Below are 24,000 nucleotides of genomic sequence, written 5' to 3'. Positions count from 1 at the left end.
AGTCACTCTGTTTTTAGCACCACTAGCACCCTGCCTCTAATGATGGTCATAAACACTAACGTTGTCACCCAACTAGACGTCTCAACTGTCTCCCATGGCCGTGGAATTCTACACATACGCCTTCACACTCCCCAGGGGGCCAAAACCAGGCTCTAACCTTTTACCCATTTAGGCCTAAATGTTTCTATATCAGTGGTGCTCAATATTTCATGTCAAGGACCCCAAAAATGATATGTAATTGGCCGCCGACCCCTATCTTAAAATATGTTGTTCCAGGCAGGGACCCCCCAGAAGCAAAGATTTGAGTTAAAAATGTTCGCTCTGGGGGGCACGGTGGCACAGTCCGTAGTGCTGTCGCCTCACAGCTAGAAGGTCCTAGGTTCGATTCCCGCTGGGGACGCTGTGGGCGCTGGGGGGGTGTTCCCTCCTCCGCGTCATCAGTGCCCATACCCGAGGCGGGGGTTGGCGAAAGGACCCTTCTGTGTGGAGTTTGCATGTTCTCCCCGTGTCCCCTAGGGTAGGTACCCTCACATGTTCTCCTTGGGTCCCCTAGGGTAGGTACCCTCACATGTTCTCCCCATGTCCCCTAGGGTAGATACCCTCACATGTTCTCCTTGGGTCCCCTAGGGTAGGTACCCTCACATGTTCTCCCCGTGTCCCCTAGGGTAGATACCCTCACATGTTCTCCTTGGGTCCCCTAGGGTAGGTACCCTCACATGTTCTCCCCGTGTCCCCTAGGGTAGGTACCCTCACATGTTCTCCCCGTGTCCCCTAGGGTAGGTACCCTCACATGTTCTCCCCGTGTCCCCTAGAGTAGGTACCCTCACATGTTCTCCCCGTGTCCCCTAGAGTAGGTACCCTCACATGTTCTCCCCGTGTCCCCTAGGGTAGGTACCCTCACAAAAACATGCAGTAATCCTAAACTACCTCCCCCTAGCAGATCTGCAAGCTCGTAGCGCGGCACCGAGTGCCGAGCTTGTAGATCTGCTATTTTTCAATAGCTAAAATATAACATAATGCTTTAAAACACCAAAAAGGGTTCCCGTACTGAATTAATCCCTATATCCGAGTGGATTAGGTTCGGGATTTTGCGTTTAGAATTATCTCAGCAAAACATTATGTCAATAACAAATATATAATATTGTATTAAATAATAAAATAATATCTTTAACACCCCAAATCCAAATCGGATCCACTGGGAGGGATTTAAGGTTTAGAGGATAAACTCTAATCCCCCTTTACTGACCTTAGTGTATTCTGGTGCTGCCCGGCCCCTCCGGCCAAAACCTCAACTTTCCACCCCAGATATCTCCTCCTCTAGTCCTGAGGCTAACGGGGCAGATAGAGCGAACTGATGGAGCCCCATGGTCGTTCCTCTAGCGCCACCCTTAGGCCCAGAATTTACTATTACCGCTATTTTCTCTTTTTTTTAACACACTTTGTGACATAAAAATTGTGAGCTCTGGGAGTGAAAGGGCGCTGCCGATCTCAGCGTCAGTTTTCTCGTCATGCTCTGAAGGGCTCCTCTGCAAAAGAGACACTTTGTCACCCCCCCGCACCCCCCCCCCCCCCCCCCACACACACACACACTTAACACATTATGTGCCCTTTTATTCTTTCAAAGCACCGAGTGCCGCACTACGAGCTTGTAGATCTGCTATTTTTGAAAAATCGTCAAAATGCGGCACAAATCTTTGAATATATAGTCTTTCCCAGTGAACGCTTTTAACTCAAATCTTTGCTTCCTGGAACTACATATCTTGAGATTGGAGTCCGGGTCCAATTACATATAATTCTGGAGGTCCTTGAGATGAAAATGTTTGACGACTGACCGAAACATGGGGTTTTTCAGAAAATGGGGTCAGCCGTAAAAACCTTGTGTGTCATTGATTGATTCCCAAAATATAAGGAACCAAGTGTGTCCTCCTGTCCCTTATCAGTTCAATAAGGGACACGGTCTCTTAGTGTCCCTTATCAGTTCAATAAGGGACACGTCAGGTCTTATCAGTTCAATAAGGGACACGGTCTCTTAGTGTCCCTTATCAGTTCAATAAGGGACACGTCAGGTCTTATCAGTTCAATAAGGGACACGGTCTCTTAGTGTCCCTTATCAGTTCAATAAGGGACACAGTCTCTTAGTGTCCCTTATCAGTTCAATAAGGGACACGGTCTCTTAGTGTCCCTTATCAGTTCAATAAGGGACACGGTCTCTTAGTGTCCCTTATCAGTTCAATAAGGGACACGGTCTCTTAGTGTCCCTTATCAGTTCAATAAGGGACACGGTCTCTTAGTGTCCCTTATCAGTTCAATAAGGGACACGGTCTCTTAGTGTCCCTTATCAGTTCAATAAGGGACACGGTCTCTTAGTGTCCCTTATCAGTTCAATAAGGGACACGGTCTCTTAGTGTCTCTTATCAGTTCAATAAGGGACACGGTCTCTTAGTGTCCCTTATCAGTTCAATAAGGGACACGGTCTCTTAGTGTCCCTTATCAGTTCAATAAGGGACACGGTCTCTTAGTGTCCCTTATCAGTTCAATAAGGGACACGGTCTCTTAGTGTCCCTTATCAGTTCAATAAGGGACACGGTCTCTTAGTGTCCCTTATCAGTTCAATAAGGGACACGTCAGGTCTTATCAGTTCAATAAGGGACACGGTCTCTTAGTGTCCCTTATCAGTTCAATAAGGGACACGGTCTCTTAGTGTCCCTTATCAGTTCAATAAGGGACACGGTCTCTTAGTGTCCCTTATCAGTTCAATAAGGGACACGGTCTCTTAGTGTCCCTTATCAGTTCAATAAGGGACACGGTCTCTTAGTGTCTCTTATCAGTTCAATAAGGGACACGGTCTCTTAGTGTCCCTTATCAGTTCAATAAGGGACACGGTCTCTTAGTGTCCCTTATCAGTTCAATAAGGGACACGGTCTCTTAGTGTCCCTTATCAGTTCAATAAGGGACACGGTCTCTTAGTGTCCCTTATCAGTTCAATAAGGGACACGGCCTCTTAGTGTCCCTTATCAGTTCAATAAGGGACACGGTCTCTTAGTGTCCCTTATCAGTTCAATAAGGGACACGGTCTCTTAGTGTCCCTTATCAGTTCAATAAGGGACACGGTCTCTTAGTGTCCCTTATCAGTTCAATAAGGGTCTCTTAGTGTCCCTTATCAGTTCAATAAGGGACACGGTCTCTTAGTGTCCCTTATCAGTTCAATAAGGGACACGGTCTCTTAGTGTCCCTTATCAGTTCAATAAGGGTCTCTTAGTTTCCAAATAAGGAACACTTCCTAATTTCAAGGGACACCTGGCAACCCAAGCCAAGCCACAACATGTTGCATCTAGAATAACACCTTCTCTGACCTGATCATCCTGTTTCTGTTGTTCTGGTGGCATTTCATTTAGAATAACACCTTCTCTGACCTGATCATCCTGTTTCTGTTCTGGTGGCATTTCATTTCCTGGTGGGGAAAACACAACAACAGAACACGTTTATTGATTATTCAACTCATTGAAGAAGTAGAAAACAAGAGAAGAAGGAGCAATAATTGAGCGGTGCCTAAAGTGCTCCAATGACTGGTGGGTCTGTCTGTCTGTCTGTCTGTCTGTCTGTCTGTCTGTCTGTCTGTCTGTCTGTCTGTCTGTCTGTCTGTCTGTCTGTCTGTCTGTCTGTCTGTCTGTCTGTCTGTCTGTCTGTCTGTCTGTCTGTCTGTCTGACACTGAACCCTACATTGCCTCCAATGAGTTGGTCGGTGTGAGCTCGCCACGTCGGTGTGTGAATGTGGGAAGTGAGGACGCTGGCGTCGACTGTTCACCGCTTCACCTCCCAATGTATGAATGAATTCAATGAACCAGATTGTAAAGCGCGTTGAGCACTTGGAAAAGCGCTATAAAAATGCAATTCATTAGCTGTGTAGAAAATAAAATGAATTGAAATAGACTCTTGCCACTGACTGTGTGTGATCCATCACCACCGTTTAGCATGGTGTTATTTTGAGCAGATAACAGGTCACAAGAAAAGTCTAAATAGAACTTGGGACAGAGAATTACAGATCCTGACGTTGTCAGTAATATAATGGTTAGGGTTCTAGCAGCCCAGCTACTGTAGCTACCACCTAGTTTTATAATCATAATAGGGTTCTACCAGCTACTGTAGCTACCACCTAGTTTTATAATCATAATAGGGTTCTACCAGCTACTGTAGCTACCACCTAGTTTTATTATCATAATAGGGTTCTACCAGCTACTGTAGCTACCACCTAGTTTTATAATCATAATAGGGTTCTACCAGCTACTGTAGCTACCACCTAGTTTTATAATCATAATAGGGTTCTACCAGCTACTGTAGCTACCACCTAGTTTTATAATCATAATAGGGTTCTACCAGCTACTGTAGCTACCACCTAGTTTTATAATCATAATAGGGTTCTACCAGCTACTGTAGCTACCACCTAGTTTTATAATCATAATAGGGTTCTACCAGCTACTGTAGCTACCACCTAGTTTTATAATCATAATAGGGTTCTACCAGCTACTGTAGCTACCACCTAGTTTTATAATCATAATAGGGTTCTACCAGCTACTGTAGCTACCACCTAGTTTTATAATCATAATAGGGTTCTACCAGCTACTGTAGCTACCACCTAGTTTTATAATATAATGTATATAGGGTATAGTAGCTCCAGCTACTGTAGCTACCAGCTAGTTTTCCACTGTTTCCAGTGGGCCGAGTCAGCCCTATCCTCCTGACTTGTTTAGGTATTTTTCAGGGTACACGCGGTCACGTGCACACACGCACACACAGACACACGCACACACGCGTGCGCACACACACACGCGCACATGCACACAGACACATGCACGCACGCACACACACACACACACACACAGACACACTGTTGTGCTTCTTAAACTGTAGAGTCAGCAACAAGCCTCAGCAGTCTGCACAGTAGTACACACACACACACACACACACACACACACACACACACACACACACACACACACACACACACCCCGGCGAGGCCCACTCACAGCCTGTTTACATCTGACTTTTATCCTCTATCAGTGGCTCTCATAGGCAGCTTGAAAAGTGGGCGTAGGCTGTTCCCTTGACAGACAGACCCATCTAGCCAATCAGAGTAACAAAAAGCGTCTCGTGTTTGAAAGATACCACTTTAAAAACAACAGGGTCTGTTTAGTTTCTACTTTCTTTTTTTTTATATATCGTTTTTATCCCACAATTATGTAACCCATTTTTTCACCCAGTGTCAATTATCTAATGTAATCCTGGGCGCTACACTTCCTCTGCCAACCTGGGGGGGGGGCATGCTTCCTTCTTGCCTGAGTGTCCAAGTCCCTCCTTTACACCTGACAGGGGGGAGTTTCCCCGGCCGGACGTAGCGCGTGGAAGGAACACGTTATTCCGACCAGTTCCTTTCTCCTCCATCAGGCGCCCCGGCTGGCCAGGGGGAGGCAGTTTAGAGACCAGTATTACTGCATGTTTTTTGTGATTTTGTGTTTTTACCGCGAGAGACAAGAATCCATGCATTGTTTTTACATGGCGTTGTCGGTCGTCCAGTCTCACTGTAAACTGTCTGCCTCAGTGCTTCACGACCAGATGAATCACCGTTTCAGCTTGACCTGCTAACATTGTGTGATTAAACATGTGTGCTTTATACGGAGCAAGTTAAAGTCAAAACTGCTGGTTTTTCATTTAGCTGGGGACCCCCTGGACCTCCCTCAAGGACCCCTGGGGGTCCCCGGACGGGCCGGACCACTGGATGAAAACCGCTGACCTAGAGGGCTCTACATACACACCAACACTAATGTAATAAACATAAGCAACATGAGCCAATGTGATGTCACATGTTTTACACACACACACACACACACACACACACACACACACACACACACACACACACACACACACACACACACACACACACACACACACACACACACACACACACACAGTCACACACAACCACACACAGTCTCTCTAAGCTCTATCTCCAAGGTCAATATTTGTTCCCAGTAATTAGTCAGCACATAAGCACATGCTGTGTCGTGCACGTGTGTGTGTGTGTGTGTGTGTGTGTGTGTGTGGTTCGCTGTGAGTTTGTACTAGATCTGCTATTTTCAGCAAGCGTAAAATCAGTCATTATACGGCGACTTCAAGGCCCGCCAAAATACATTTCAGTCGACTAAATGAACTGTAGATCTAGTTGACTAAAATCTGCTGATATTCAGTCGACTAAAACTAAACTAATACTAAAGCATTCTGCAGGCGACCAAAATGTGACTAAAACTAAATGAAAACTAGCTTTATTCAAAAGGCTAGTGCTGTCAACATCAACCCTGTGTGTGTGTGTGTGTGTGTGTGTGTGTGTGTGTGTGTGTGTGTGTGTGTGTGTGTGTGTGTGTGTGTGTGTGTGTGTGTGTGTGTGTGTGTGTGTGTGTGTGTGTGTGTGTGTGTGTGTGTGTGTGTGTGTGTGTGTGTGTGTGTGTGTTGGATTCCTCCGCTGGGTGTGTCCCGTATGGTCTGACGGGCCGGTCTGCATACCGTCGCCATGTATCGACACACACACACACACACACACACACACCATGCTGTGCTCCGCCCCTCTCTGATGTGTTGTTGTGGGTGTGGAAATATTTGTTATAGTAACCGAGTGTCCTAGTAACGATCTGAACACTGGCTTAGCTCACTGCCAAGAGAGGTGGGTGTGTCTGTGATTGTGTGTTTGTGTGTGCGTGTGTGTCTGTGTGATTGTGTGTGTGTGTGTGCGTGCGTGTGCATGTGTGCGTGCACACAGTGAGGCTGAGCCGTTCGCCTGTATCCCATCATTGAGTCCTGACAGACTTGCTTTAATGTGTGTGTACAGTACAGTATACTGTACTGTACACTACAGCCATCAATAATGCAGGCAAAACATACTGTACTGTAACACCTGTCTGTGTACTGTAAGCCCCTGTAACACCTGTCTGTGTACTGTCTGTGTACTGTATGCCCCTGTAACACCTGTCTGTGTACTGTCTGTGTACTGTATGCCCCTGTAACACCTGTCTGTGTACTGTAAGCCCCTGTAACACCTGTCTGTGTACTGTCTGTGTACTGTCTGTGTACTGTCTGTGTACTGTATGCCCCTGTAACACCTGTCTGTGTACTGTCTGTGTACTGTATGTCCCTGTAACACCTGTCTGTGTACTGTCTGTGTACTGTATGCCCCTGTAACACCTGTCTGTGTACTGTCTGTGTACTGTCTGTGTACTGTCTGTGTACTGTATGCCCCTGTAACACCTGTCTGTGTACTGTCTGTGTACTGTATGCCCCTGTAACACCTGTCTGTGTACTGTAAGCCCCTGTAACACCTGTCTGTGTACTGTCTGTGTACTGTCTGTGTACTGTCTGTGTACTGTCTGTGTACTGTATGTCCCTGTAACACCTGTCTGTGTACTGTATGCCCCTGTAACACCTGTCTGTGTACTGTCTGTGTACTGTCTGTGTACTGTCTGTGTACTGTCTGTGTACTGTATGCCCCTGTAACACCTGTCTGTGTACTGTCTGTGTACTGTATGTCCCTGTAACACCTGTCTGTGTACTGTCTGTGTACTGTATGCCCCTGTAACACCTGTCTGTGTACTGTCTGTGTACTGTCTGTGTACTGTCTGTGTACTGTATGCCCCTGTAACACCTGTCTGTGTACTGTCTGTGTACTGTATGTCCCTGTAACACCTGTCTGTGTACTGTCTGTGTACTGTAAGCCCCTGTAACACCTGTCTGTGTACTGTCTGTGTACTGTATGTCCCTGTAACACCTGTCTGTGTACTGTCTGTGTACTGTATGCCCCTGTAACACCTGTCTGTGTACTGTCTGTGTACTGTATGTCCCTGTAACACCTGTCTGTGTACTGTCTGTGTACTGTATGCCCCTGTAACACCTGTCTGTGTACTGTCTGTGTACTGTATGCCCCTGTAACACCTGTCTGTGTACTGTATGCCCCTGTAACACCTGTCTGTGTACTGTAAGCCCCTGTAACACCTGTCTGTGTACTGTATGCCCCTGTAACACCTGTCTGTGTACTGTCTGTGTACTGTCTGTGTACTGTATGCCCCTGTAACACCTGTCTGTGTACTGTCTGTGTACTGTAAGCCCCTGTAACACCTGTCTGTGTACTTTCTGTGTACTGTATGCCCCTGTAACACCTGTCTGTGTACTGTCTGTGTACTGTAAGCCCCTGTAACACCTGTCTGTGTACTGTCTGTGTACTGTATGCCCCTGTAACACCTGTCTGTGTACTGTCTGTGTACTGTATGCCCCTGTAACACCTGTCTGTGTACTGTCTGTGTACTGTATGCCCCTGTAACACCTGTCTGTGTACTGTCTGTGTACTGTAAGCCCCTGTAACACCTGTCTGTGTACTGTCTGCCCCTGTAACACCTGTCTGTGTACTGTCTGCCCCTGTAACACCTGTCTGTGTACTGTATGCCCCTGTAACACCTGTCTGTGTACTGTCTGTCCCTGTAACACCTGTCTGTGTACTGTATGTCCCTGTAACACCTGTCTGTGTACTGTAAGCCCCTGTAACACCTGTCTGTGTACTGTCTGTGTACTGTAAGCCCCTGTAACACCTGTCTGTGTACTGTCTGTGTACTGTATGCTCCTGTAACACCTGTCTGTGTACTGTCTGTGTACTGTATGCCCCTGTAACACCTGTCTGTGTACTGTATGCCCCTGTAACACCTGTCTGTGTACTGTAAGCCCCTGTAACACCTGTCTGTGTACTGTAAGCCCCTGTAACACCTGTCTGTGTACTGTCTGTGTACTGTATGCTCCTGTAACACCTGTCTGTGTACTGTCTGTGTACTGTATGCCCCTGTAACACCTGTCTGTGTACTGTCTGTGTACTGTAAGCCCCTGTAACACCTGTCTGTGTACTGTCTGCCCCTGTAACACCTGTCTGTGTACTGTCTGCCCCTGTAACACCTGTCTGTGTACTGTAAGCCCCTGTAACACCTGTCTGTGTACTGTCTGTGTACTGTCTGTGTACTGTAAGCCCCTGTAACACCTGTCTGTGTACTGTCTGTGTACTGTCTGTGTACTGTAAGCCCCTGTAACACCTGTCTGTGTACTGTCTGTGTACTGTAAGCCCCTGTAACACCTGTCTGTGTACTGTCTGTGTACTGTCTGTGTACTGTCTGTGTACTGTAAGCCCCTGTAACACCTGTCTGTGTACTGTCTGTGTACTGTCTGTGTACTGTAAGCCCCTGTAACACCTGTCTGTGTACTGTCTGTGTACTGTAAGCCCCTGTAACACCTGTCTGTGTACTGTCTGTGTACTGTATGCCCCTGTAACACCTGTCTGTGTACTGTCTGTGTACTGTCTGCCCCTGTAACACCTGTCTGTGTACTGTATGCCCCTGTAACACCTGTCTGTGTACTGTATGCCCCTGTAACACCTGTCTGTGTACTGTAAGCCCCTGTAACACCGTACATGTTCATGCAAACTGGCATCCTTATTTTGGGCATTTTATTATAGGCACAAAAACATGTGCATAATGTCAGTTGTGTTCTAACCGAGCTCAAAAGGTGCGTCATTTGGTTTGGAGCTGGTTTACCTGCTACTTCTGATGCTTCTGTGTAAGTTGTAGTTGTAGTAGGTAGGGCAGTGGTTCTCAACCAGTGGTCCGGGGACCACCAGTGGTCCTTGAGGGGGCTCCAGGTGGTCCCCATGCAGCTAAATGACGGAGAGTTGGTTCCGTGGCTCAAATGGTGGGTCCGTGGCTCAAATGGTGGGTCCGTGGCTCAAATGGTGGGTCCGTGGCTCAAATGGTGGGTCCGTGGCTCAAATGGTGGTCCGTGGCTCAAATGGTGGGTCCGTGGCTCAAATGGTGGGTCCGTGGCTCAAATGGTGGGTCCGTGGCTCAAATGGTGGTCCGTGGCTCAAATGGTGGGTCCGTGGCTCAAATGGTGGGTCCGTGGCTCAAATGGTGGGTCCGTGGCTCAAATGGTGGGTCCGTGGATCAAATGGTGGGTCCGTGGCTCAAATGGTGGGTCCGTGGCTCAAATGGTGGGTCCGTGGATCAAATGGTGGGTCCGTGGCTCAAATGCAGACTAAATATTGGGCCTTGATGTGAAAAGGGTTGAATGCCACTGATGTAGGACATCAATTTATGCAAAATATGTATGCCACAAAAGGTTAGAATGATGTAGATTAGAGGTTTCTGCCGACAGCAACGATACTAACTAGTGTATCCTAATATGTAGAGTACGTAAGCAGTTTACGTGGTTCAGCTCATGGTTCAGCTCATGGTTCAGCTCATGGTTCAGCTCATGGTCCAGCTCATGGTTCAGCTCATGGTTCAGCTCATGGTTCAGCTCGTGGTTCAGCTCGTGGTTCAGCTCATGGTTCAGCTCATGGTTCAGCTCATGGTTCAGCTCATGGTTCAGCTCATGGTTCAGCTCATGGTCCAGCTCATGGTTCAGCTCGTGGTTCAGCTCATGGTTCAGCTCATGGTTCAGCTCATGGTTCAGCTCATGGTTCAGCTCGTGGTTCAGCTCATGGTTCAGCTCGTGGTTCAGCTCGTGGTTCAGCTCGTGGTTCAGCTCATGGTTCAGCTCATGGTTCAGCTCATGGTTCAGCTCATGGTTCAGCTCATGGTTCAGCTCATGTTTACGTGGTTCAGATGAGAACTGATTTCATGTCGGCCTCAGAGCTGCTGTGGCTGCTGTGTGTAGAGCTAGAACAATACCTGCAGTTCCATTATTTATTCTCTTATGATGTGGTTTGTTTGACGGAGTGATTTTTGGCCTGCCTGGAAAGGCACATAGTGTGTACCGTTACCGTAGCAACATAAAGGCACATAGTGTGTACCGTTACCGTAGCAACATAAAGGCACATAGTGTGTACCGTTACCATAGCAACCTAACCCTAACCCTAAAGGCACATAGTGTGTTTACCGTTACCATAGCAACAGTGTTGATTTCGTCAACTAAAGCTAAGACAAAAAATGTCCGCCGGCTACCTTTTTCACTGAGGAAAACGGAAAATGGAAACTAAATGAAAACTAAGCTACGATGACTAAAACTAAGACTAAATATATTGACAATTTCGTCAACAAATAAAAACTAGACTATGTTAGGAAGGGACTAGTGGACAAGAGATCCAGGATAAGTCATTTTACACTTGGTTGCAAGTGAAAAAAACAATCAGCATCAAGGCCCACCAAAATCATATGATATTTAGTCGACTAAAACTAGACTAACACTAAAACATTCCAGGTGACTAAAATTTTACTAAAACTAAATTAAAACTATTCAAGAGACTATATGACTAAAACTAAAATCAGAATTTGCTGCCAAAAACAACACTGAAAACTATCAGTCTGTGCACCATGCTGTGTGTGTGTGTGTGTGTGTGTGTGTGTGTGTGTGTGTGTGTGTGTGTGTGTGTGTGTGTGTGTGTGTGTGTGTGTGTGTGTGTGTGTGTGTGTGTGTGTGTGTGTGTGTGTGTGTGTGTGTGTGTGTGTGTGTGTGTGTGTGTGTGTGTGTGCACCATGCTGCTGAAACATACACACGCTGGAGGATGCACATTATGGAGGGGATTTATTATCCTTTTTTTCCCTCCAAACCCTGGGAACTATTTTTAGATCTTTCGGAAAAAACACAAACAAAGGGTGGATGTAAATAATATATAATGTAATTGGTCCATTCAGTCCCTTCTTCCGGGCATTGCATTTCTGGAGGGGCGGTAATTCAAACTACTGTTCGCGTGCGTGCGTGCGTGCAGAGGGGTGGGGGTTACCCACAGAGAGAACTGATGTAATGCTTTCAGTCAGATATTAATAGGCCGAAAAGCCTGTATTTGGCAAAGCAAACAAACCCTCCCCCCCCTCCAAAAAAAAAGTTGCATAATTGTAATTTCCAGCTTGTTTCTCCAGACGGCCGCAGAACGTCTGGAGGCAAAACAACTGAACCAATTAGACTCATCTTTACACCCACTGACTGTTAGACTCATCTTTACACCACTGACTGTTAGACTCATCTTTACACCCACTGACTGTTAGACTCATCTTTACACCACTGACTGTTAGACTCATCTTTACGCCACTGACTGTTAGACTCATCTTTACACCCACTGACTGTTAGACTCATCTTTACACCACTGACTGTTAGACTCATCTTTACACCCACTGACTGTTAGACTCATCTTTACACCCACTGACTGTTAGACTCATCTTTACACCACTGACTGTTAGACTCATCTTTACGCCACTGACTGTTAGACTCATCTTTACGCCACTGACTGTTAGACTCATCTTTACGCCACTGACTGTTAGACTCATCTTTACGCCACTGACTGTTAGACTCATCTTTACACCACTGACTGTTAGACTCATCTTTACACCCACTGACTGTTAGACTCATCTTTACGCCACTGACTGTTAGACTCATCTTTACGCCACTGACTGTTAGACTCATCTTTACGCCACTGACTGTTAGACTCATCTTTACGCCACTGACTGTTAGTCTCATCTTTACGCCACTGACTGTTAGACTCATCTTTACGCCACTGACTGTTAGTCTCATCTTTACGCCCACTGACTGTTAGACTCATCTTTACGCCACTGACTGTTAGACTCATCTTTACGCCACTGACTGTTAGACTCATCTTTACGCCACTGACTGTTAGACTCATCTTTACGCCACTGACTGTTAGTCTCATCTTTACACCACTGACTGTTAGACTCATCTTTACGCCACTGACTGTTAGACTCATCTTTACGCCACTGACTGTTAGACTCATCTTTACACCCACTGACTGTTAGACTCATCTTTACACCCACTGACTGTTAGACTCATCTTTACACCCACTGACTGTTAGACTCATCTTTACACCCACTGACTGTTAGACTCATCTTTACACCACTGACTGTTAGACTCATCTTTACACCCACTGACTGTTAGACTCATCTTTACACCACTGACTGTTAGACTCATCTTTACACCCACTGACTGTTAGACTCATCTTTACACCCACTGACTGTTAGACTCATCTTTACACCCACTGACTGTTAGACTCATCTTTACACCACTGACTGTTAGACTCATCTTTACACCACTGACTGTTAGACTCATCTTTACACCCACTGACTGTTAGACTCATCTTTACACCACTGACTGTTAGACTCATCTTTACGCCCACTGACTGTTAGACTCATCTTTACGCCACTGACTGTTAGACTCATCTTTACACCACTGACTGTTAGACTCATCTTTACACCCACTGACTGTTAGACTCATCTTTACACCACTGACTGTTAGACTCATCTTTACACCCACTGACTGTTAGACTCATCTTTACACCCACTGACTGTTAGACTCATCTTTACACCACTGACTGTTAGACTCATCTTTACGCCCACTGACTGTTAGACTCATCTTTACACCCACTGACTGTTAGACTCATCTTTACACCACTGACTGTTAGACTCATCTTTACGCCACTGACTGTTAGACTCATCTTTACACCCACTGACTGTTAGACTCATCTTTACACCACTGACTGTTAGACTCATCTTTACACCCACTGACTGTTAGACTCATCTTTACACCCACTGACTGTTAGACTCATCTTTACACCACTGACTGTTAGACTCATCTTTACGCCACTGACTGTTAGACTCATCTTTACACCCACTGACTGTTGGACTCATCTTTACACCCACTGACTGTTAGACTCATCTTTACACCACTGACTGTTAGACTCATCTTTACGCCACTGACTGTTAGACTCATCTTTACACCCACTGACTGTTAGACTCATCTTTACACCCACTGACTGTTAGACTCATCTTTACGCCACTGACTGTTAGACTCATCTTTACACCACTGACTGTTAGACTCATCTTTACACCACTGACTGTTAGACTCATCTTTACACCCACTGACTGTTAGACTCATCTTTACACCCACTGACTGTTAGACTCATCTTTACACCCACTGACTGTTAGACTCATCTTTACGCCACTGACTGTTAGACTCATCTTTACACCACTGACTGTTAGACTCATCTTTACACCCACTGACTGTTAGACTCATCTTTACACCACTGACTGTTAGACTCATCTTTACACCCACTGACTGTTAGACTCATCTTTACGCCACTGACTGTTAGACTCATCTTTACACCCACTGACTGTTAGACTCATCTTTACACCACTGACTGTTAGACTCATCTTTACACCACTGACTGTTAGACTCATCTTTACACCCACTGACTGTTAGACTCATCTTTACACCACTGACTGTTAGACTCATCTTTACACCCACTGACTGTTAGACTCATCTTTACACCACTGACTGTTAGACTCATCTTTACACCCACTGACTGTTAGACTCATCTTTACACCACTGACTGTTAGACTCATCTTTACACCCACTGACTGTTAGACTCATCTTTACACCACTGACTGTTAGACTCATCTTTACACCCACTGACTGTTAGACTCATCTTTACACCACTGACTGTTAGACTCATCTTTACGCCACTGACTGTTGGTCGTCCCAATGATACACAAATAGGGCCCCGGGGGGGGGGGGGGGGGGGGCTTAACCCATTCAGGACGGCCCGGGCCCCCCCGGGGGTTCAACCCATTCTGGGGGGGAACCCCTTTTGGTGTTTTAAGCATTATGTTATACTTTAGCTATTGAAAAATGGCAGATCTACAAGCTCATAGCGCGGCCGCACTACGAGCTTGTAAATGTGCTAATTTTGAATTCTTGAAATATATACTCTTTCACAGTGAACGTTTTTAACTAAAATCTTTGCCTCTGGGGGGGGGGGGGGTCCATAGAACAACACATTTTGAGATTGGGGTCCGCGGCCAATTATATACAATTCTGGGGGTCCTTGACATGAAAAAGGTTGAACACCACTGACACACCGAGTGCCGCGCTATGAGCTTGTAGATCTGCTATTTTTGAAAAATCGTGAAAATGTGAAGCTATTCTTTGAATATTTCTTATGTGGGTCTGCAGCCAAATACAGATAATTCTGGTGCTCCTTGACATGAAATAGTTTGAGCACCAACTGACACAGAGTCACAGACACACTGACACAGACACAGATGTTTGTAGTAGACATTTAGTAGAATCTAGAGTCATGGGTTAAAATGAAAACAACACTGCACTCTGCCATACATTGTAGACTGACTCTGCATCATGTGCACACACACACACACACACACACACACACACACACACACACACACACACACACACACACACACACACACACACACACACACACACACACCACGTTGTAGACAAACACAGGCAGGGATTACATTAGTCCTATTCTGCTGAGCTGCTGGTCACCGCCCCCCCCTCCCCTCCCCCCCTCCCCCCTCGAGGGGGTGACGTTAATAAGCAGAGTAGGCCACCCCCCCCCCCCCCCCCCCCCCCCCTCCCAGTAGGCCAGCTCTTATAAGCCTCCAGGAAGGACACGTCTCTGGCTCAGGACAGGTCCTGAGAGAGGCACGCACGCACGCACGCACGCACGCACGCACGCACGCACGCACGCACGCACGCACGCACGCACGCACGCACGCACGCACGCACGCACGCACGCACGCACGCACGCACGCACGCACGCACGCACGCACGCACGCACGCACGCACGCAACCACACACGCAACCACACAACCTCTCCGTCTCTCTCAGTGAGGTCTCCAGTCAGACCCTGAGAGGGCAGTAAGTCTCCGTCTCTCTCAGTGAGGTCTCCAGTCAGACCCTGAGAGGGCAGTAAGTAAGTGTTATTTATATAGCAGCTCTTTGACACAGAGATCTGGCAGAGCTTTACATGCAGTATGAGATTAGAGAGGAAACATGAAGCATTGGAAGAAAGTAAGACACAACAGGAACAATATAATATAGACAATATACAATAATCTACAGTGAATCTCAGAGCCAGGAAGACAAAACACACAGAGGAGGAGGACAACAATCACACCTGTGTGAAGTGAGGGGAGCTGATATATTAAAGTCTAACTCATGTTGTTATGATTAGGTGATGTTGTTACGGTTACGGCCCAATAAGTCTAGGGGCAAATGTGCGCATATAACATAAAACGGACAGGAAACTAGCGACTGTGCCACCGTGCCCCCTGAGAGAGTGTTTTCTCTGAGAAAGGCAACACAACCTCCTCAGCACATATTGTTTTTGTGAAAACCTCTCCACCCTAGGGTTAACCCTGGGCCATATCACCCTAGGGTTAACCCTGGGCCATATCACCCTAGGGTTAATCCTGGGCCATATCGCCCTAGGGTTAACCCTGGGCCATATCACCCTAGGGTTAACCCTGGGCCATATCACCCTAGGGTTAATCCTGGGCCATATCGTGGACAACATTCGGGCACCAACTATTGATTATTTTACTAGCCATAATAATTGAACAATTGAGAATCGCCACTTGTTTTATACTTTTTCTACTTTTTATCAGATCAAATCGGTTCAAGTAAATAATTACAGCACGTGCTTTTCTAATGTGTTGTTTTTCAATCTGTGCAGACTATCTATCTCAGCCCTAGACCTGTAGACTATCTATCTCAGCCCTAGACCTGTAGACTATCTATCTCTAGACCTGTAGACCATCTATCTCTAGACCTGTAGACCATCTATCTCTAGACCTGTAGACTATCTATCTCAGCCTAGACCTGTAGACTATCTATCTCAGCCCTAGACCTGTAGACTATCTATCTCAGCCCTAGACCTGTAGACTATCTATCTCAGCCCTAGACCTGTAGACTATCTATCTCAGCCTAGACCTGTAGACTATCTATCTCAGCCCTAGACCTGTAGACTATCTATCTCAGCCCTAGACCTGTAGACTATCTATCTCAGCCTAGACCTGTAGACTATCTATCTCAGCCCTAGACCTGTAGACTATCTATCTCAGCCCTAGACCTGTAGACTATCTATCTCAGCCTAGACCTGTAGACTATCTATCTCAGCCTAGACCTGTAGACTATCTATCTCAGCCTAGACCTGTAGACTATCTATCTCAGCCTAGACCTGTAGACTATCTATCTCAGCCCTAGACCTGTAGACTATCTATCTCAGCCCTAGACCTGTAGACTATCTATCTCAGCCCTAGACCTGTAGACTATCTATCTCAGCCTAGACCTGTAGACTATCTATCTCAGCCTAGACCTGTAGACTATCTATCTCAGCCTAGACCTGTAGACTATCTATCTCAGCCCTAGACCTGTAGACTATCTATCTCAGCCCTAGACCTGTAGACTATCTATCTCAGCCTAGACCTGTAGACTATCTATCTCAGCCTAGACCTGTAGACTATCTATCTCAGCCCTAGACCTGTAGACTATCTATCTCAGCCCTAGACCTGTAGACTATCTATCTCAGCCCTAGACCTGTAGACTATCTATCTCTAGACCTGTAGACTATCTATCTCAGCCCTAGACCTGTAGACTATCTATCTCAGCCCTAGACCTGTAGACTATCTATCTCAGCCCTAGACCTGTAGACTATCTATCTCTAGACCTGTAGACTATCTATCTCAGCCCTAGACCTGTAGACTATCTATCTCTAGACCTGTAGACTATCTATCTCAGCCCTAGACCTGTAGACTATCTATCTCAGCCCTAGACCTGTAGACTATCTATCTCAGCCCTAGACCTGTAGACTATCTATCTCAGCCTAGACCTGTAGACTATCTATCTCAGCCCTAGACCTGTAGACTATCTATCTCAGCCTAGACCTGTAGACTATCTATCTCAGCCTAGACAGAGAAACAAGATTTCAATCTTGAGTTTATTTTACAAACGAGTAAAACGCCGACGCCAGTGAATTAATGATGACTTGGCTCAGCTGGGCAGGAAGTGGACATCAGCATGGCAGGAAGTGGACATCAGCATGGCAGGAAGTGGACATCAGCATGGGTGAAGGGAGAGAAAGAGGAGGAAGCGGCGTGTAAAAGGAGCCGTTACACACACACACACACACACACACACACACACACACACACACACACACACACACACACACACACTGCCAGCACACACACACACACACACACACACACACACACACACACACACACACACACACACACACACACACACACACACACACACACACACACACACTCTGCCAGAACACACACACACACACACACACACTCTGCCAGAACACACACACACACACACACACACACACACACACACACACACACACACTCCCCCTGAGCACACGCACTTCAGCCGGAGAGAAGTGGTGGAAAGTAACTAAGTACTTTTACTTGAGTCCAATTTTGAGGTATTTGTACTTTACTCGAGTAGGTCACATTTTCTGTACTCTTACTTCTACTCCATTACATCTCAGAGGCAAACATTGTACTTTTACTCCACTACAAATATTAAAGGAGCATTCAGTGATTTGGGTGATTTGGAAAACCACCCAGTCCGCCCCGGTAACAAAATGTGCACATGCACACGCTCTACAGTGGGGGGAAGTGCAACAGCATGTGCACCAAGGCCCGCCCCCACACATGATTGGAGGAAGGCCCCTCTCATCCTGATTGGATGAAGGCTTTGCCACCCGCCACCAAAACTGAAACTAGGGTTTTTTTACCCCAGGGGCTCACTGGGGACAGGGAGGAACTCCTTATATGGTCAGCACACTCTATAGTAGGGAGGATTATCCAAATAAAAAGAAAAAATAAGTGATATTTGAATGAAGCGAAATCACTGAATATACCTTTAAGTTACAACTTTAGTTACTTTGTAGATTTTGAGTATTTACAAAACATACATTACATTAACCCATTTAGGCCTGACGTCAAAATTAAAAAAATGTCTTCTACATTTTTCTGAAATAACAAAAAAAAAATCTGTATCAGTGGTGCTCAATATTTCATGTCAAGGACCCCAAAAATATTATGTAATTGGCCGCCGACCCCCATCTGAAAATATGTTGTTCCAGGAACCCCCCCCCCCACTCCCAGAAGCAAAGATTTGAGTTAAAACGTTCGCCCTGAAAGAATATATATATTCAAAGATTTGAGCCACATTTTCAAGATTTTTCACTCAGTGCCGCGCTATGAGCTTGTAGATCTGCTATGAGCTTGTAGATCTGCTATGAGCTTGTAGATCTGCTATGAGCTTGTAGATCTGCTATGAGCTTGTAGATCTGCTATGAGCTTGTAGATCTGCTATGAGCTTGTAGATCTGCTATGAGCTTGTAGATCTGCTATTTTTCAACAGCTAAAGCATAACATAATGCTATAAACACCAAAAGGGGTTCCCGTTCAGAATGGCTTAATCACTTCAGCACATTATTCGGCCATTTGAAAACAGCCGGTGGGAAACCGAACTGGTACCGTTCTGTCAGATACATTGAACTCAACCCGTTCTGTCAGATACATTGAACTCAACCTCTTCCTGTGCGAGACTTGGTCTCATCCAATTTAAAGAACTTCACAGGATACATTAAAGCAAAGCCAGACTATGGAGAATATACCCAGATCTCTCAGACACCTGCGATAGATGCTGTCAGGCACATACTGTAGCAGATTTGACTCATGTGTTTTGGTCATGCCCAAAGCCTGGTGGACTACTGCAGACATTTCTGCAAATTATCTCTGAAATTCTAGGAATGAATGTGGATCCTTCACCTTGCATTGCTGTTTCCGGTGTCCCTGAAGAGGGAGCCAGACTGAACAATAGACACATTTACAGTGTTTCCTGCAGGAAAAAGCTTTTCCCTGGTGCTGGCCGGGGAGAGAATCTCTGACGCTCGCCCTAAGCGAATGATTCATCAATTATTATTGCCCTCAAAATAGAAGCGAAATTAGAGAAGAGAAGTTTCTTAACACACATTTTTTGATTATTAATGAATTGCATTTTTATAGCGCTTTTCCAAGTGCTCAAAGCGCTTTACAACGGTTCATTCATTCATACATTGGGAGGTGAAGCGGCGAACAGTCGACGCCAGCGTCCTCACTTCCCACATTCACACACCAACGGTGGCGAGCTCACACCGACCGATTCACTGGAGGCAATATAGGGTTCAGTGTCTTGCCCAAGGACACTTCGACATGTGGACAGGAGGAGCCGGGATTCGAACCGCTGACCCAGGGTTCATTGGACGACCTCCTCTACCTCCTGAGCCACAGCCGCCCATTATTGATTTATCCGTTCTCAAATCTTCTACTATTAAAGGTCTAGGTGTCACACCCTGACCCTAGGGTCCTGACCCTGCTGTCATGCCCATTTCAGCACATCTTGAGAGCTTATTTCTACCAGTATAATATTAAATATTTCACTCCACTTTTTCTTGGCTTGTCTTGGCATGGTGCCAGAGATTATAGGCACGTTGTGGCACCAGGGCACGGTGTGGCACCAGGGCACGGTGTGGCACCAGGGCACGGTGTGGCACCAGGGCACGGTGTGGCACCAGGGCACGGTGTGGCACCAGGGCACGATGCCAGAGATTTTAGGCACAGTGTGGCACCATGGCACGGTGTGGCACCAGGGCACGGTGTGGCACCAGGGCACGGTGTGGCACCAGGGCACGGTGTGGCACCAGGGCACGGTGTGGCACCAGGGCACGGTGTGGCACCAGGGCACGTTGTGGCACCAGGGCACGGTGTGGCACCAGGGCACGTTGTGGCACCAGGGCACGGTGTGGCACCAGGGCACGGTGTGGCACCAGGGCACGGTGTGGCACCAGGGCACGGTGTGGCACCAGGGCACGGTGTGGCACCAGGGCACGGTGTGGCACCAGGGCACGGTGTGGCACCAGGGCACGGTGTGGCACCAGGGCACGGTGTGGCACCAGGGCACGGTGTGGCACCAGGGCACGGTGTGGCACCAGGGCACGGTGTGGCATCAGGGCACGGTGTGGCACCAGGGCACGGTGTGGCACCAGGGCACGGTGTGGCACCAGGGCACGGTGTGGCACCAGGGCACGGTGTGGCACCAGGGCACGGTGTGGCACCAGGGCACGTTGTGGCACCAGGGCACGGTGTGGCACCAGGGCACGTTGTGGCACCAGGGCACGGTGTGGCACCAGGGCACGGTGTGGCACCAGGGCACGGTGTGGCACCAGGGCACGGTGTGGCACCAGGGCACGGTGTGGCACCAGGGCACGGTGTGGCACCAGGGCAAAAAAGGTCTGCAGGAAAAACCCTGCACAAAATATAGTCTCATTTGCCTCTTTAATCGCTCGCCGCCGTATTCTACTGAAAGAAAACGTCTACCTCCCTCAAACACATCCTGGTTACTGGACCTAATGTCATTTCTGAAACTAGAAGAGATTAAATGTGCTGTCCGCGGCTCTGTTGAAAACTTGTATAAACATTGGCAGCCTCTCATATCTCACTTTGATTCACTTCAAGCTTTATCTCATTGGATTATAGATAAATGTATAATTCACCCCAGGGTGCAGACTTTGTTCTATCATTTCACAAGGAGCAGATCACAGTCTGGGCGGGAACCCCTTTTGGTGTTTTTTTAAATGTTTTTTTTTTGTGGCTTTCGCCTTTATTTTATATATTTTATGGAGGGACAGACAGTAGGCTGACAGGAAATGGGGAGAGAGATGGGGGGGGGGGGAAGACATGCAGTAAAGGCCGTCGGGATCGGGAGTCAAACCCGCGGCACACTGCCAGACTGAAGTTCCAGACCCACAGGAACGCACCCAGGGTGCCGGCCCGATTCCGCCCAGAGTTACTGTGTGGGGGGTCCCTCTACTGTACTGTACTGTCACTGTACTGGCACACCCAAAATCACCACCCACACACATAGCTCCGTAAGGGAGTGGTCGTGAGAAAATGACAAAAATCCACAAACATGCAATGACCATGAAATGCACCTACTGGTAATTATATGTATATGTATGTACCTACTGTATGTATGTATGTATGTATGTATGTATGTATGTATGTATGTATGTATGTATGTATGTATGTATGTATGTATGTATGTATGTATGTATGTATGTATGTATGTATGTATGTATGTATGTATGTATGTGTGCAATGTGTCACTGCAAAGATGTGGAATAAAAATGTATTAAAAAATAAAAATAAAGAAAACAGCCGGTCCACAAGCTCACAATGTGACGCATTGTGACTTAAGTTTGAAGGGTAACTTGTATAATTGCAACATTACACGAGAGGTCATTCTATATCGTGCGGGCGAGTTCCAAAAGCTCTGCAGCATCGCAGGCGTGCATTAATCCATTTTGGGCGGGAACCCCTTTTGGTGTTTTAAGCATTATGTTATACTTTAGCTATTGAAAAATAGCAGATCTACAAGCTCATAGCGCGCCACCGAGTGGCGCGCTACGAGCTTGTAGGTCTGCTATTTTTGAAAAATCGTGAAAATGCGGCACAAATCTGAATATAATATTCTTTCAGAGCGAACATTTAGTTTATTTCGACGTCGGGCCTAAATGGGTTAATGACCGTAGAGAACACCCTCTAGACCTGAGGACGATTCTACAAAAATGTCTTCTATATCCTGAGAGTTTTCTGAAAAACAAATGTTTCTCTGTCAGTCGTTCTCAAACATGTTCATGTCCTACAGGAGGCGGAGTCAGAAGACAGGCTGGGTCTCCCGGGCGAGCCCGAGGCTGAGGGCGAGGGTAAACCAGACACCCCGGACGTCCCCGCCGCCACGGACACCGACAACACTCCACAATGCCTCAACAAGGCCCTGCAGGGCCTGCCCCCCAGGTAACCATGGTAACCGTTAGGGATGGGTCCGATTCATCGATTCATCGATTATCGTTAATAGGACCCGAAATCGATTATGAAAATTAATAATCGATTTTTTTTAAACGAAAATCTGTTGGAAAGGCAATATTGTCATCCAAACAGGACAGGGCTATAGGCCTACCAAAGTGTGCCTGGGATGTGTGAGTGACTAACACCAGGGCTCCACCGGGCGCGTCAGCGTCGCGTCTCCGTCACCGTCAGGGAATGTTCCCTTTTTAACCAATGAAGGCTGGCTCCACTGCCCGCGTTGCGTTGCGTAGCGTGACTGCATTAAAATTGCCCCGGTTCGATTTTTTGACGCACGCGACGGAGACGCAACGCGTCCGGTGGAGCCCCGGCGTGAGTGTGAGTGGAGATTGATTCCAATCAAGATACAGGTTTGGAGGATTTAGCAGGTGTTGGGAATTTACATAATTAGGCCTAGGCTGGGGTTGCTATGGTGATCAATTGGTTCAACACTGGTCCAGGGACCACCAGTGGTCCTCATTTAAAAGATGGAGTTAGTAACCAAATGGACCCTTATTAACTCTCAAGAGTTACAATTATCAGGGGTTCCCAAACTTTTTTGACTTAGGTACCCCTTGGGGGGGAAGACATTTTTTATTTGTAGGGTTCATTAAAAAAAAAATCTTACAAATAAATAAATAAATAAAATCTTTAAAAAAAAAGTCCCCCCCCCCCCCCCCAAACGATTAATCGATTAATCGTGAAGGGTACCTACCCTAGGGGACACTGGGAGAACATGTGAGGGTACCTACCCTAGGGGACACTGGGAGAACATGTGAGGGTACCTACCCTAGGGGACACTGGGAGAACATGTGAGGGTACCTACCCTAGGGGACACTGGGAGAACATGTGAGGGTACCTACCCTAGGGGACACTGGGAGAACATGTGAGGGTACCTACCCTAGGGGACACGGGGAGAACATGTGAGGGTACCTACCCTAGGGGACACTGGGAGAACATGTGAGGGTACCTACTACCTACCCTAGGGGACACGGGGAGAACATGTGAGGGTACCTACCCTAGGGGACACTGGGAGAACATGTGAGGGTACCTACCCTAGGGGACACTGGGAGAACATGTGAGGGTACCTACCCTAGGGGACACTGGGAGAACATGCAAACTCATGTATTTTTTTTGCAGTCCCAGTTTTTGAGAGTTTTTAATCATCTTTCAAGATCCCCTCAGAATATGTTGT

At 46.9% G+C, this 24,000-nt stretch overlaps 1 protein-coding gene across 1 annotated transcript in view; it reads left to right on the top strand.

The window, feature by feature from the left end:
* cds1 (CDP-diacylglycerol synthase (phosphatidate cytidylyltransferase) 1) overlaps positions 1 to 24,000 on the top strand; it is a 75,676-nt gene that overhangs the window by 7,617 nt on the left and 44,059 nt on the right. The window contains exon 2 of the mRNA XM_079519082.1: positions 22,609 to 22,757. Coding sequence (XP_079375208.1) covers positions 22,609 to 22,757 — 149 coding nt within the window. The remainder of the gene's footprint in view (positions 1 to 22,608; positions 22,758 to 24,000) is intronic.

This window comes from Electrona antarctica (genome assembly GCF_951216825.1).
Source record: "Electrona antarctica genome assembly, chromosome: 13".
In the NCBI taxonomy this organism is placed as follows: domain Eukaryota; kingdom Metazoa; phylum Chordata; class Actinopteri; order Myctophiformes; family Myctophidae; genus Electrona; species Electrona antarctica.
Note: the sequence above shows the minus strand (reverse complement) of the source record. Positions and strands in the feature narration are given on the sequence as shown.